Source organism: Telopea speciosissima, unplaced genomic scaffold (assembly GCF_018873765.1).
Source record: "Telopea speciosissima isolate NSW1024214 ecotype Mountain lineage unplaced genomic scaffold, Tspe_v1 Tspe_v1.0263, whole genome shotgun sequence".
Lineage (NCBI taxonomy): Eukaryota > Viridiplantae > Streptophyta > Magnoliopsida > Proteales > Proteaceae > Telopea > Telopea speciosissima.
Genome location: NW_025317599.1, coordinates 14661 through 31591, shown reverse-complemented (window position 1 = coordinate 31591; position 16931 = coordinate 14661). Strand labels below are relative to the sequence as shown.

Genomic DNA, 16931 nt, shown 5'->3' with positions numbered 1-16931 from the left:
TATATGAAGGGATATTACATAAATACCCTTACATAAGGGTCAATCTTCATGGTGTATTGAATGAGTCTATGTTGGAGTCCTAGTTCACATTTTCAATAAACCTCTATCTTTCTCTCTTTTGCTGATAATCAGATAATGAACCCTCTTATTGAGGTAACCTGTTTAATAACTCTCACAAGTAAATTTTGAACATATTCGAGGGCAGCAAGATCATTTCATACGAGCATGAGAGAGATAGTCCCACAGAGGTGTTAGTATAGTCTGCCCCAGCGGCTTGAGAACCTTTTCCCATTTGATAACTATATGTTATGGAGGAGACTTTTCTATCCAGGAGTGTGGCTCCTGTGCTAGCATGAGAGCCAATGGGAGTGCATGTGGAAGCATCAATAGTAGCAGGATTTCTACTTTTCATGGGGCAGGACGGTCATTTCATAGGGGACTAAGTCTAAGTGCATTTCGAGTCTAGATGCTTCGTATTGATAGTCACCTGAACGGAATTAAATCAACCTATATGATACGGCCAATTATTTCTAATTCATTTTCCTTATAAAAATATTAGGATCAAGAGTGTGTTGGGGACAAATGCACAACCATGAGGAAGAACCCAAACGAACAATCACATACAATGCAAAGAATTTACCTTGGTTCGGCAAGGTTTCCTATATCCACCTGAGAGAACCAGAAAGTTTCCAATATTTCCTAAAAAACTCTCTACACTACTCTCCACCTCTCAAAGTATTCTCCTTCGCTTGTTGTCAGGGTTTTCCACACAAAGAATATATAGGGAAACCTAAAACCCTAATCCCCACACAAGTACAATTTTACCTCCTTACATGTAATGGACCCAAAACCCGTCCCAATTACAAATACAGACCAATTACATTTATGTGGACCTGCAAAATACAAGACACACTCAAACCCAACAATCTCCACCTTGACTTGGATTTTACATGCCACTCTGAAGAAGTCTAGTGTTGTTGTCGACTTTACAAACTCTACCATTGTCTTTGCCTATTCGCCACACCTGATCGGCATGACCCACAACCCCCGCTTGGGGTGTGTTTGCCTGTCCACCATCCCAAACCGGCATGGTCCACGCCCCCACCCTGGGTACCCCATTCAACTCGCCGTTGTTGCACAATGTGACGTGGTTCCACCTCTCCTACCATTGCACTCTGCTTCAAGACAACTATCGGAGAGGAATCAGGATTGCAGGAAGAAGGAAGAAGCTTTTACCAAACAAAAAAAAAAAAAAAAAAGAGAAGGGGATTGCAGGAAGAAGACAAAGGGGGTAGGGGTAGGTGGGGTGGATTGGGATCCAGATCCTCAACTGTCGAGCTACCTTGTCCTGTTGTGCTATGCAGACACAGTAAGGCAAGAAATGACCGCTATACCCCCACTTGGGCAAGACGCTTAGGCAGGGGTAAGGCGGTAATTTCCTACCTTATTGTGTCCACGTAGCACGGTAGGACGGGGTACCTCAGCAGTGGAGGATCCAAATTGGGGTGGGCTGTGGTGCAACAGGGGGTTGGGGCGTGTGGGCGAAGATCTGTGATCGGTGACCAGAGAAGGGGAGGTGGGGTAAAATTGTCACAAGACAGTTTTATTTATGAGAGAAATATTATTTTGGATAGTTTTGTAAACCCAAACCCACAATAGTGTATTTTTGTTAACTGAATCAATCAGTGGTTTATTTTGTATAACTAAACCTGCTTTTGTGTAATCCGGTCATTTTTCCCAAAAAAATTATGGTCCATGGTGACATCGATTTAAAAGCTCCAATAACTCAGTCATAAGATTTCTGTTCATTGCCAAACAGACCTGCTGGTTCTCCAAAGCGCCACTTGCTAAAAGGCTTCTCATAGAGAACTTTGGTCTCAAGTTGCAGAGCAGATGAAAGCAATGGAAACAGAAGCCGCGCTCTCGGAGGAACCCTCCGTAAGTTCCTAGTCAGAACTAATTGCGCTTTTAGTACTTTTCCGAATGTTAAGTTTCCTCTTCAAAATAGTCCCAATAGGGAGAACCTTAATAAGAGATTCAACTACCCAACTGGGTTTTTTGCAAAACCCTGCATCTCTCAAATACATTTCATCAAAAGCCTCAAGAAATCAGAACCCTTTCGTGGTCTCTTACCTCATCCGCTCATGTGGGCTCTCACCCGCTGCCATCTCTGCATCCAAGAAGGTTGGTTTTGAATCCTCTGATGGACCAGATTCCGTTCTTACCCTCTTTAGAAACCATGGATTCACCGAAGCCCAGATTTCCAGACTCATTAGAAAGTATCCATTATTGCTCGTTGCCAGTCCTACAAACACCCTTCTCCCTAAACTTGAGTTCTTCCATTCCTTGGGCGTTTCGAGCCCTAACATTGCCAAAATCCTCTTCAAAGATTCAAAGTTCTTGTTCCGTAGCTTAGAAAACAAAATTATCCCTGCTTTTAATTTCTGGAAGAGTTTAGTTGGGACTCTGGAGAATGTTGTTATTGGTCTAAAACGTGAAGCTCGTTTCATCAATTGTGATATACAGACTGTGGCTCGAAATATTGCAATCTTGAGAGAAAATGGAGTAATGGAGTCCATTATCCTGCGTTTACTAACTTACTATCCCACATCGTTGACACCTAAAAATAATCTGTTCAAAGAGATGGTTGAGGAGATTAAGCAAATGGATTTCGACCTTTCAAAATACACGTTTATGAGAGCTCTATCTGTGTTTACATCAATGAAAAAATCGACATGGAAGCAGAAATTGGAGGCTTATCGAAGGTGGGGTTTTTCTGAGAATGAGATTCTCTTGGCATTTAGGAGGTACCCTTCTTTTATGACAGCGTCTGAGAAGAAGATAATGAGCCATATGAATATCTTTGTTAACAAAATGGGTTGGGAACGGGAAGTTATCATCACGCGCCTGCAACTTCTTGCGCTTAGCTTGGAGAAGAGGATTCTTCCAAGGTGTTCAGTTTTACAAGTATTGATATTGAAAGGTTTGGTGAAGGAAGATCTTAAAATTGGACATCTGTTGATAAAGAGTGAGAAGCATTTCTTGGAAAATTTTGTGAAAATATATGAGAAAGAAGTTCCTCATCTTTTGGATTTATACAAAGGAAATACTAGTCTGCTAGGACTAGGAGATGGAATTGAGGAAGTGGGTTGAGAAAACCTATTGTAAAGTGCTCAAATTATTTTGATGAGGTAAATATTAATGTTTCTGTGTTATTCTCTCTCCTTGTTAACTCTTTAGTCTCAATGAATCTCAAATCCGTCAATTGTTGACAATACAGCTACTTTGTTGTTTCTGAGAGAGATATTGATTTGTCTAAATTTGAATGGACCTGTTTACTGTTTTCTAGTAGGATATCTTAAACTTGGTTTGCTTCAAGTCTCAAGGTCTATATGGAGACTGTATACAAGCTATTATGTGCAACTAGTAAGGTTATTGATTCAGTATAGGTTACTAGAAATTTGATTGTCGACCTTCCATGCCTTGGGTGAACTGTTTTGAGCTCAGCAGGGAGGCACTTATCTGTTGCTTGGTCATTTTGGTGGTTGTGGTTACTTTAGGAGCTAGTCCCAGATTTACAGTTTGACTTCAATTTACGCAAAACTTAGAAGGTGAATAGCAAGTAAAATTGTATTCTTGGGGCATTAAATTTGTAAATTTGGTTTTAGGATGTCACTTTCTAAGCATTTATGTGTGTTGGTAGGTTTTCTTTTATTAAAAAGGCTGCTTAATGTCAATGATTTGGTAAATTGGTTATGCTTATTTGTAGAACTGATAAAAAAGAATAGAGAAGGAAAAAAAAAGTTTTTGGTTCTTAACTTGTGGTGCCGAAGCTGTAGTGTCTTAGTACTGAAAGTTGATGCAGTTTCAATGATAAAAATGCTTGTTATTGAATTAAACTTTGAAAAGCAGTATATCCTATAAATGTCAGAAGACCTAAAAGGATGATTATATCGATTCAAAGCCTTTTCCTTTCGATGAATTTTGTAGAATTTGCCTTAACATGTTTTCTGTTTGAAACCATTGATTTTAATTACTTTTTTGCAGAGAGATTTTATTATTCTAGATTTGAATGGACCAACTGCTATAGACTGGTGGAATGTCTTAAAATCACTGAGCTTGGTTACCTCTATTTTGGAATACATGAACCATGTTCAGGATGGTTCTAATCAGGTATCAATCAGTTGACTGCTCTACTTAGTGGTTTTGAGAGTTCTCTTCCAAACAAAAGGTGAAAAGTTCCTTTGTGCTTGATGAGATTTTGGTGCCATTGGAAATAACAGTAAAATTATGCATTTGCCTTTTCATGGAAATGCAGCAAATTTTCTCCCTGGATAAATGCAAAGGGGGGAAGGAAACTAATTGGATGATGAATCATTGTTGTAGAATTATCCTTTTTGAGAAAATTTGTTATGTGAAACAATAAATCCAATATTTTCATCTTTAGAATATGGCTAGACATTTCTATGAGAAATTGTATAACCTACAGAAGGATATCCAAGAAACATAAAAAATACAATGATGGAACCAACAAGATCTTCTTGTTCTTGTAAGACCTTAAGTTACATAATTCATTTCAAATAACCAAGCTTGCTTAGTCAATATCAAATTTTCCCATTTCTACAGTTTCTATAACCATTTTGTTCTCTAAACTTGGACTGAAACATTAGATGCCATGTAGAAGCAAAACAAATCAAAAAAATAAAAAATAAAAATCAGAGGGATGAATACTAGCAATAGGAAACAGAACTCACTACAGTGAGGATAACATATGAGATTCTCCAAGACAACCCCATGCTAATTCTTAATCCTCCTAACAAGTTATTACTCATGAGGATGACCCACTAAAGCTAGATACAGCTAGGCATGTGACTTGAGCTAAACAATCAAACCCACAAATTGGCATAAATGAGCTCTTTTGGAGAAGTCTTGTTCAAAACAGAGTTGCAATGATAGAAAGATAACAAACGGATTAACATAAATGTAACAAATTTGAACATACAGAATACAGCCAAAGCAAGTTGAGAATAATTTTTTTTGGGGGGGGATACTAGCAAGTTGAAAATTGAGAATACAGAAAAAAGGGATAAAAGAATTTCTCTTCCTCTCGAATCTCAAAGATAATTAAAACTACAATTTCAATGGCATCTCTTCCATATCTCCTTGTTTTTTGGGACCTGAATGATTTATTAAAAGATCTTAATTTTTCTATGAAAAATAGAGAGCTAAAATCATCAGGCATGTCACAACCAAAATTCAAGGAATTCAAGAACATGAATCTGATGCAAAAATTTGAAATAACCTCGTTAAAAGGTAAAAAATCCAAAGTATCTTGGCCTTCTCTCATAAGCCAATCTAGAAGTAAAGTAATTTGATTAAAAAAAATTCTGATAAATCATTGATTCTTCCGGTAGCTTGCAATTTATATTATTGGCATTGAACAGATATAATCATGTAGGGTTAAATAGGATTGTAACATAATAATTAAGTGAAATACTATGCCATATAGGGTAATAACAGATATCAACTATTTAAGAAATTAAATTAAGTGAAGTACTATGCCATATAGGGTAATAACAGATATCCTCCTCCTACCTCCTCTACCACTCTTGGCCTTCTCTGGAATGAGCTCCATTCTATTTCCAGAAGGCCTGCCCCTAGAGGTGACTGTGTTACTTGGAAGACAAACAACTCTTGCTCTTTCTCTTCCAAGGCTGCCTGGAATCTTATTAGGATGCATGGACAGCTGGTCCCGTGGCGCAAGCTTCTTTGGTTCAAGCATCACATCCCTCGTCACTGCTTCACGGCTTGGAGAATTTTTAACAATTGTTTGCCTACCCAGTCTTTCCTTCGTGCTAGACAGATCTCGGTCTCTACGGCTGTTGCCTTTCTTTGGAATGGTATTGAAGACTTGGATCACCTCTTCTTTGAGTGCCCTACTGCCGCTGCCATCTAAAAAGGAGTCTTGTCTAAGTGTTGGCCTGCTCGCAGAAGGATCCTCCCTTTCTCAAGGGAATGGATTTGGATTGACATGACCTTCGTCGGCCATTCGATTTGCGACTCCGCTGGCAAATTAGCTTTTTGTGCAGCCCTCAACCTCATTTGGATGGAGCGTAACATCAGGAAATGGACCTCCAACTCTCACTCCTTTCAGAAGATTTGGGATTCCATTTCCTTTGAAATCAAAGCTAAGCTCTCGCTAGCTCCTCCATCTTGCTATACTGACACCCCAAGGAACAGACTCATTGTTGATTCCTAGGGTCTCTCAAATGTTTCTTTTGTTGTTGCAGCCGGCCGCTAGCTTTGCTACAGCTTGGTTTATATTTTTCTTTCTTCCCCTCGGGGCCTCTTGTTCTCCTTCTCTTTTGGTAATGAAATTCTATTCATCCAAAAAAAAAAATTGACTTTGTAAAGTATGACTATGTTTGCTTCAATGCAGTGGTCATGCAATTAAAAAAAAAATCAAGTGAAATACTATGCCATATAGGGCAATATTTCTTAAATAACTCAAAGATCGGATGGGATCAAATTTTATGGACATGTAAACAAACCCCAAGGTCACTTGCTCACATGTAAATTTTCAGTTCAACATTAAGTTTGTCAAGTGATAATATAAAGCTTTGAAAATTTAGGACTATGGGAGGTTATTTTTTTTTTTTGGGTAGGAGATTATGGGGGATTTCATAGAGTGGTCAAAGTATCATAGGCATGCTCGGACATATATGAAGATGCATGCCAATACATAGGAGCGTATTTGTTTGAATTAGGCTTTGAAATATGACATGTAGTTAATCTAGATTATTTACTATCTATCCAAATGTTAAAATTGAAATTTCTTAATTCCACATGGCACGAGGTAGTGCCACTTTTGACAAGCTAATGAAGTGGGTTACTGGGTTGTGAGAATAATTTTTTTTTTTCTCTTTTTATATTGCTTTCACCTGTAATTTTTTTGGGTAGTTATACATATAACAATGGAAGGTGATGTTTCTGAAAATCACAAGACATATAATCTATGGTGACAAATCCCTCTCAAAGTTAGGAGAGTGCACAATAATGTCTAGAGTATTGATAAACATGCATGGACATACACGAGTTGTGTACCGATACAAAAAGGGGTGTTTGATTAAATTAAGCTTTGAAACTTGAAAAGTGGCTAATCTAAACCTTTTACTCTCTATCCAACGGTCGGAATAGACATAGCAACTGTCTACATGGCAGAATAGATGCTTTGCAATATTTGAAAAAAATTACTGACCTTTTTAACAATAATAATTCATCTTTTTTAATATAATTTTTACCTAGAATTATAATTTTTTCCCCTTTGCAACTTAAATACCCAACACAAGCCAGTGACTTACATTTTTTAGAATATTTCTAAGCAATTTGTCCAAGGCAGAGCATCATACTTGGGGAGGAGGGATACTTTTTTCCGATCTACCAATCCATAGCGTCTAAATTGACCAAAAACATTGGATTTCGGAGATCTAGAGAGGGATTTTTTCGGATTTGAGAGAGTTTTTGTGTAGCCCAAGGTAAAGCTCGATTCCCCCCCCCCCCCCCTTTATGTTTATTTCGGTTTGAATTGGATGAATATGTGTTTATCCTAAACCTACAAGTTTAGTTGATTACTTCATGTGTTTGATGATTTGTTTTGCCAAAATCATTGAGAAGTGTGGAAGAACATAAAAATTCTGATTTTTTCCCCATTTTCCTACCTAATAAAATTTGAGAAAAAAATAATAGAATAAACATGATATTTCATGGTTAAATTAATTAAACTATATATTTCCCCACTGCTTAATGTTTGAGAGTGTTGCATGCTTAAAATATTGATTTGTAACATCCCCTAATATATTTTCTAGGATTTTTTTACAATTTCCCCCCCCACGTACCTCGTTAATATATGTTTAATATGTTATATATTGTGGGAAAGTGTTTCCTATCTTGGAGCGTTTGCTATACTGACAGGAAACACCCACTCACAACTTTGGTATAATTAATAGGGACAATTTCTTAAATCTACTAGATAAGCAAAGAAATTATAAGATAAGTAGATTTCAAATTTGTTTTACATCCACTACTTTCCATTTTGAAAAGATTTACTCAATCCCCAAAGTTAGTTAATAGTCAAGCCATGTAAGAATAAAATAAAAGTAAACTTCCAAAATTGCCAAAAAATTTGTTGTAATTTTAAACCATAATGGGGAAAATAGGAGGGAAGGGGCACGCACAACTCTCTCTATCTGTTTTTATTTAAAATTTGTTTTTTTTATTGATTCTCACTTTTGTTTTTTTTTTTAATGACCGAGTTTCCTTTCACCAACTGTGAATGAGATCTCATTCACCGCAGGCCGCAGGGTGGGAATAGGTATTGAGAGGGTATTTTGGAGCATACGAAAACCTTAGGATGGTGGGTGAACCATCCTCTTTTTTATTTTTTCTTTAATATGTTTCTATTGTTTTCTATTCTAACAATTAAGATGTACTTCCCTTTGGATTCGATGCAATAGCTTTCTATTTATTTTTTTTAGGGGATAATAACCGCTTTGATTTCCACTCCTACAATTAAGGTGCACTTTTATCGGATTTCACAGTTTTTAAAACAATTATATTAGGTTCGGAAAATTTTGGAAGTTTTCTTTTTTAGTTTATTCTAACGTGGCATGAGTACTAACCTACTTTGGGGATTAAGTAAATTTTTTTAAACTAGAAGGGATGTAAAACAAATTTGAAACCTACTTATCTTGTAATTTCCATTCTTATCTAGTGGATCTAAGTAATTTTCCCTAATTAAAAGGGGGGGGGGGGGGCAGGAGGTCATTACATAGGGGACGGGATAGACACAAAGGGGTTTGGGGGTGTAGGGTACACTCCCGAACAGAAAACATTCCCCCATATGGTTGTTTAGTATTCTTTCATTGGGGGAAAAGAACACTAACTGGTCACGTGGGATAGGGGGCGAAATGACTGCCCCACCCCATGGAAAGACGGAAATCCCATCCCCCAAGATGCTTGTGCATACGCTTGCATTGGCCACCACGCTGGCACAGGGGTCATGCGACCAGGTAATATTCTCTTGTCCCTATTTCATTTTATAATAATGTACATTAATTTTAAAGGTAAATTATTATTGTCACAAGAATCTCTAAGTTTTCCAAAAAGCATAAGACATCTTTTCTTCTACACTGACATGATGTGTCCAAAAAAAATTACCCTCCTTCCCGCCGGACTTTTGTTAGCATGGATGTTGTTTTTCATGAACATGTTTCATATTATGTGTCCCCACCTCTTCAGGGGGAGAGTGCTAGTGAAGATGTGCTGACTATTGACTCTCTACCTCCACTTCAGTCTGTTTACCACGAGTCTGAACCAGTTCGGCCTGTCCCTAGTACTTCCCCTGACTCAGGGGGAGAGGTTCCTATACAGGGGGAGACTATCTCTATTCAAGAGGAGCAACCTACCCCGGTCCAGACTCCTATCCAAAGGACTATTAGTGAATTTCAGAGGAGGATTGATGACCGTACTGTGAAGACCTATGGAAGGAAACATAAGCAGGTTCAATCAACTGTTGCTCCAGTACCCATCCAATTGCCGAACCCGGATCTAGAACCTGCCTCTCCACCTGGTAATATTCCTTCTCCTGAATTACCTATTGCTCTTCGCAAAGGTGTCAGGACTTGCACGCAGCATCCCATATCTCATGTTGTTTCTTATAACTCACTTTCCCCATCCTTTCATGCTTTTGTTTCCTCTCTTTCTTCTGTTCGTATTCCTAACCATTGGTAGGAAGCTCTATCAGACGGAAAGTGGAAGGCAGCTATGATGGAAGAAATGGAGGCCTTGAAGAAAAATAACACATGGGAGCTTGTGGTTCTTCCACCTGGGAAGAAAACCGTTGGATGCAAATGGGTGTTTGTGGTGAAACAGAAGGTTGATGGCACTGTGGATAGGTATAAGGCACGGCTCGTGGCCAAGGGGTTTATTCAGACATACGGCATTGATTACCAGGAAACTTTTGCACCTGTTGCAAAGTTGAATACTGTTCGTGTGTTATTATCTTGTGCAGTCAACCTTGGATGGGATTTGCAGCAGCTAGATGTAAAAAATGCCTTCCTAAATGGAGCACTGGATGAGGAGGTGTATATGGACGTCCCACCGGGGTTCTCTTGTGTAAAACCAAGGAAAAGTGTGTAAACCGAGCGTGTACTTTATGAGCTGAAGCGATGCCCTCGAGCATGGTTTGGCCGTTCCACAAAGCTATGATTTACGTGGGCTATAAGCGAGTAATGCTGATCACACACTCTTTATAAACAGGATGGTGAAAAACTCATTGTTCTTATAGTCTACGTCGATGATATAGTAGTTCTGGTAATGATGGTGATGAGATCAAACAATCAAGACCTTCCTTGACAAGCATTTGAGATTAAAGATCTAGGGAAATTACGATACTTTCTTGGGATTGAAGTGGCCAGATCTTCTAAAGGCATTTTTCTCTCCCAGAGGAAGTATGTCCTAGACTTATTAGCAGAAACCGGGTTGCTAGGCTGCCATCCTTCGATACTCCTATGGACCCCTCTTGTTCGACTCAAGGAGAAAGAAGGGGAGCCTGTTGATAAAGGCCGGTACCAAAGACTTGTAGGGAAGTTGATTTATCTCTCACACACTCGTCCTGACATTGCTGTCGCCGTGAGTACTGTAAGCCAATTTATGCATGATCCCTATTCTTCTCATATGGAGGTTGTTCTTCGTATCTTACACTATTTGAAGTCAGCTCCTGGAAAAGGAATTCTTTTGTCTACGCATGGTCATCTACGGATAGAAGCATACACTGATTCTGATTGGGCTGGTTCTGCATATCGCAAGTCTATTTCTGATATTGCTCCTTTGTAGGTGGAAATCTTGTCACGTGGCGTAGCAAGAAGCAAAATGTTGTTGCCCGTTCTAGTGCCGAAGCTGAGTTTCGAGCTATGGCACAGGGTATTTGTGAGTTACTCTGGCTTAAAGGGTTGTTACAAGATCTTGGTGTTCCTATTCGTCTTCCTATGATGTTGTACTGTGACAACAAGGCTGCAATCAACATAGCACACAATCCTGTACAGCATGATCGTACCAAGCATGTTGAGGTGGATAGGCATTTCATCAAAGAGAAGTTAGAAGATGGGCTGATTTGTATTCCTTTTGTGACATCTGCGGATCAACTTGCGATATCTTCACCAAGGGATTGTCCGGAAAATTGTTTCATCCCAATTTAGTCAAGTTGGGCATGATCGACATCTTTGCTCCAACTTGAGGGGGAGTGTTGAAATAGGCTGCTTACTGCTTACCTGATTGGGGTAAGCAGTCCTAGTTCCACTAGGATTGGTCCTACCTGTCCTAGCTTACTAGGATTAGTCCTAGTCGAGTTAGGGTGGTTAGTCCCACTTTATTTATGTTTCTTTTTCTTTATTTTTTATTTCCTTTTATTGTTTTTCCCCAGCCGAGGCCTAGTTTGGGATTCCTAGTTGTATTAGGAATTCCTAGTAGGACTAGGACTGAGTTAAGTTTCTATTTTCAGTTGTAATTCGGTTCTCTATATAAACAGGGCCTGAATGATCGAATTTATCATTCAAGCATTCTCTACATCTCTCTTTTAACAGTCTTAAAATGGAATATCTGTTGAAAGAAAGTGAGAAGCTTTTCTTGGAGAAGTTTGTGACAAAATATGAGAAAGAAGTTCCTCAAATTTTGGATTTATACAAAGGGAATATTAGTCTACTAGAACTAGGATATGGAACTGAGGACGTGTGGAAAGAACCTTAATGTAGTCCTAGGTAGGAGTAGGGGATTCTAGGGTTTAGGGTGGTGGGGGTTTGATGAAACTTGGATCGAGTGTCAATAATGATGTAAGGGATGTATGCTGAAAGTTTGGTTTGAAACTAATGGACAGATTTGAAGTTATGAAGGAATCCTAGTTAGGGTAGGAGTGAGAAGAAGAAGGTTTAAACAAAGTTCAGATTCAAACTTACTGGATTTGAAGAGATCTTCAATGGCAGCAGCTTTGAAGATGAACAATGGGGTCTCCCGATCTACAAGATGCAAGGAGATAAGTAGCAGCCCTCCCGATCTTCACGATGCAAGGAGTCGATTGGAGATCCACCAATCCCTTCACCTTGATATTACTCACAAGGCACATTCACGATGGAGCAAAGGCAACAACAAAGGCAGCAAGCATAAAGTTGAGTTTTTATTAATCAAAATTCGTATGTAATGCTGGCCTCCCTTACAAACTTATATAGAAGACTCAAAAATAAACTTAGACACTAAAAAGGAATGGCCTAACCCTATCCCTAACCTATTAGGTAACTTAAACTGACTAGGAAACTAGAATACTAAAGGAAATAGACTCAAAACATGGCTGGACTTATAGAGTCCTAATCCAGCCCAACTTTACATCACATGACCACTTAAGTTGTCACATGACCACTTAACCAAGTCACATGATCACTTAAATTGAACCAATTGGATGCAACTTATTTGAATCGGTTCAATTAAAAAACATAAAAATAAACTAAGTATTGGGCTAATCCCGTATGCAACCTATATACCCCTAGTTTAGGCTCATTAAAGTGGCCTATTACATAGAAAGCCCCTGGGATCAAAGGCCCAACATATATATATATCCCAACCCTAGACTTATTCCTAATAAAAGAAGCCCAATTTGGTGATAAATCTGCATCAAACCTACTGTAAAATGCACAAATGTTTGAAATTTGACAAATAGATCTGAATATTTCTTTGTGAATTTGAAGGCTCAAGGTCTATATGGAGACTGAATACCAACAATTAAGGTCAATGATTCAATATGGGTTTCTAGGAACTTGACTGTCCAGCTTTTATGCTTCAGGTGAACTGTTTTATGCTCAGCAGGAAGGCACTTGTCTGTTGCCTAGTCATTTTGGTGCATATGGTTACTTGAGTAGAGGCTAGTACCAGATTTACAGTTTAATTTCAATTTACAAAAAACTTTAGAAGGTGAATAGAAAGTAAAATTGGATTCTTGGGGCATTAAATTTGCAAATTTTGTTATATGATGTCGCTTTCTATGCATTTATGTGTATCGATAGGTTTTCTTTTCTTAAAAAGGCTGCTTAGTTTCAATCATCAGATAAATTGGTTATGCTGATTTGTATAATTTGTAAGAAAAGAGAAGGAAAAAGAAAACCAACCTTTGGTGTATTTGGTTCTAAACTTGTGGTCTTGAAGCTGCAGTGTCTTTAGTAGTGAAAATTGGTGCAGTTTCGGTTATACAAATGCTTGTTATAGAATTGAATATTTAAAAGCAGTATATCCTATAAATGTAAGAAGACCTAAAAGGATGATTATATCTATTCAAAGCCTCTCTTTTTTTAATGAATTTTATAGAATTTATCTAATATATCTACTATTTGAAACCATAGATTTAAGTTACTTTCTGTAGGGAGATTTTATTATTCTAGACTTGAATGGACCAACTGCTGTAGACAGGTGGAATGTCTTAAAATCACTGAATTTGGTTATCACTTTTTGAGAATATATGGACCATGTGCTTCCGTGCTGGATGGTTCTAATTCGTATCATCGAATAACTGCTCTACTTAATAGTATTTCTCAGAGTTTCATGCCAAACAAATAGGGAAATTTTCCTTTCGATGTGTTTGATGATAGGTTTTTTGTGCCACTTGAAATAACAGTAAAACTATACATTTGCCTTTGATGGAAATGCAGAAAATTTTCTCCCTAGATAAAGGAAAAGGGGGGAGGGGAGGAACCTAATTGAATGATGATGAATTATTGTTGTGTGTGTGCGTGTAGAATGGTGTTTGTTGAGTGAAAACGACCAATTTCTATGAGCTGGAAATGATGCTTGGTGCTACTGCAAGTTGAAAATAAATCTGAATTCAACAAAAAGCAAGTACCACCAGAACTACTTGCATTTTTTTCAACTCTCTCTCCTCCAAATCTTTCCTTACCTTGAGAGGGATCATAGTAAGGGTGTTAGTTAGCAAAACATCGTCAAAAAGTCAGTTTTCAAAAAGGCTATGAGATTTCCAGGGTTTCCAATATGTATTTGCTCTGTTTTTCAAGGAGGATAAAATTTGCACCCTCCCTTTGACAGTGCTAGCAATTAACATGGTATTTATATTTCTAATTTCACTTGCAACATCAAGGAGATCTCCATCTTCTATGTTTTTGTCTGATGAAAACTCATTGTTCCTTGAGTCTGGATCTTTTTCCTGTATGGGAAGCAGGGTATAAATGATTACACTAGGTGTCGATTTTTTTTAATTTTTTGTAATGGCAGATAAGTCATAAACAGGAAAGAAGCTATTTTGAAGCTAGATGGTGTGACATCCCAGGATGCAAGGAAACAATTAGTAAAGGTTGGAACACAATAGTACGAGGCTCAGAAATGTGCAAAGTTCACAAGAAGGTGCAAGCAGTTAGAGCTGAACTAGCAGTGTGGAAAGGTACAGCAGTAACAAACATTGATGAAGAGGTGCAGTCATGTCTTGAGTCACTAAGGAATATTCAGAAAAGGGAATGGTCACCATCATTAGCAAAAGAAGAACATGCAGCCCAGGTAAAGCTACAACAGTGTCTAGCCCAGCAGGAGATGACATGGCTTAAAAAATCTAGAGTGCAGTGGAGTCAATGTGGCGATAGAAACACGAAATTCTTTCATGCTACCACTCTACAATGCCGGAGTAGAAATAAAATAATTAAATTGAAGTCAAGAGGGGGATTATGGTTAGAGAATGAAAAGGATATTGATTGGGAGATAAATGATTTTTTTCTAAGTCTTTACAACTCAGAAGGGGTCCAGAATATGGAGCATGCTTTGCGATTCATCCCCTCTAAAATATCAGTGGAGATGAATAATGAGTTATGTTTACCACTCACTGATGAAGAGATTACAACAGCAGCCTTCAGTATGAAGCCCCTAAAAGCTCCAGGGCCTGATGGGATGCCTCCTATATTCTTTCAAAGTTACTGGGATATTGTTGGGAAGGATGTATGAGAGCATTTTTTGAATCTGGATTCTTATTAAAGAATCTGAACCATACTCATCTATTGCTCATACCTAAAGGAAAAAAGGCCGTATCTGATAGATTTTAGGCTGAAGAAGGAGAAGAGAAGAAAGAGAAGAGAGCAGCCACGGTTTTGGTGTTCAAGTGTTATGTCTCTAACCTAGAGACTAATATGCTTATATTGGGAACATGAAAAACAGACTTCAAGGGTAAAAAAGGTGCAACCTGGATATCTCCCTTACTAGAAATAGAAGAGAAGGTACCATCAGCAATTTTTACCTTATCTTTCCCAGAACAAACAGAATAGGAATTATATAGCTGTGACCTACCAGTCATATGATTTGTGGCACCTGAGTCAATGACCCAAAAGGTGAGGCCGGAGGAGGAAGCCTGCAGTGCAGTGGAAGAACCGGTGGTAGAGGAACCTGAGGAAGTGGCAGAGGAACCATCCAAATGAGCCACAATCCGGCGAAATGCAGCAATGTCCTCCTTGGAAAGAGAGGATTCATCAGATTCAACAACTCCAACATGAGCCTTAGGCCCTTTCTTCCGCTGTCCTTGCCCTCCAGATGAACTAGCAGGGGGCTTCCCATGGAGATCCCAGCAAAAATCCTTAGTATGCCCATTCTTGCCACAATGGTCACATAGGAATCGACCCTTCACAGCTCCCTTAGCAACCCCCTTATCGGCCCCCTTGGTGGAGTCCTGAGAGATGGAAGAAACAAGTGCAGAGTGCTCAATAGTGGGGGCAGTCCCCATAGCACCCCTACGGGTCTCCTCACTCTGTAGATATCCACACACCTCCTCCAGTGAGGGAAGACTTGGACGGCCAAGGATTTGCACCCTAAGAGGCTCAAATCAGCATTAAGACCTCCAAGAAGAAATAAGACCCTCTCTCTCTCAAACAACCAATGCACCTTGACCTCATCAGCAGGGCATAACTGGAGATCTCTATAATGGCCATACTCTTCCCACAGGCCCACAACAAGGCTATAGTATTCAGAGATACTTCTCTCACCTTGGCGCAAGCTGACAATCTGTTGGTGAAGTTGGTACACCTTAGTAGAGTCCCCAACCCGATCAAAAATACGGGCCACACTATCCCAAATGTCCTTGGCAGTCTCCTTGCCCATAAATCTTCTTCCAATCTCAGGCTTCATGGAGAAAAGAAGCCAGGCCATCACCAGGGAATTCTCAGAGTCCCACTTGGGATACCCTTGCTCAGTCGGAAGAGGGGCCTGTATACTACCATTGATGTAACCCATCTTTCCCCTACACCGGAGAATCAATTTCATGGACCGGGACCAATCCAAATAGTTGTGGTTCTCAAGTTTGGCAATAGGGAGTTGGATATTGGGACTCTCAAAGGAGGAAGGAAGAAATGGGGCTGTTTGGGCTGTGTCTACAAGAGGCAGGGGTGTTGCAGCATCTTTGTCACCCATTTTGACCTTTAATCAAACACTTGATAGGCCCAAATAACAAATATCTCAACCACAACAACAGTCTCACAAATGCAGCAATAGAAAACCAGGAAAAACAGAGATAAATAGCCTGAAAATAGGCCTTTAAATCCCTAAAAACTGATCAAACAACCACGGAGTAAGGATGAGTATTGCTCCTTACAAAAAAACGATTCAAATAGACCAAAGAAACTGGTCAAACAAGAACCTTTTGAAGCAACAAGAGCCAAAAAACACTGCAGCTGGCGGAAAACAGAGGCAGAACAGCCTGGCTGAGATTCCCTTCTACTCCTTGGGTGCTTCCAAGAGATGTGGGAGGACACAATGAGAAGAAACAAGACCTCCACACGAAACTAGAGCACTTGGTTGCTCAGTATTTGGACTGCAGACAAGAGAGAAACAGGTCTGAGAAGGTATGCTAT

General features: G+C 39.1%; 1 protein-coding gene across 1 annotated transcript; it reads left to right on the top strand.

Moving 5' to 3' along the window:
• Positions 1-1870: 1870 nt before the first annotated feature.
• LOC122647909 lies at positions 1871-11802 on the top strand. The gene is made up of 4 exons (XM_043841203.1): positions 1871-3144; positions 4048-4173; positions 10318-10371; positions 11614-11802. The coding sequence occupies exons 1-4, from the start codon at positions 1984-1986 to the stop codon at positions 11800-11802; spliced, it is 1530 nt and encodes a 509-aa protein (XP_043697138.1). The 5' UTR covers positions 1871-1983.
• The last annotated feature ends 5129 nt before the right edge of the window (positions 11803-16931 follow it).

Bases quoted from the DNA above. Each gene is read 5' to 3' on its own strand.
- LOC122647909 (XM_043841203.1), top strand. From the start codon at position 1,984: ATGTTAAGTTTCCTCTTCAAAATAGTCCCAATAGGGAGAACCTTAATA. The intron at 3,145-4,047 runs GTGGGTTGAGAA...ACTTTTTTGCAG, and splicing joins TAGGAGATGGAATTGAGGAA to AGAGATTTTATTATTCTAGA. The intron at 10,372-11,613 runs GTAATGATGGTG...TTATCATTCAAG, and splicing joins TCGATGATATAGTAGTTCTG to CATTCTCTACATCTCTCTTT.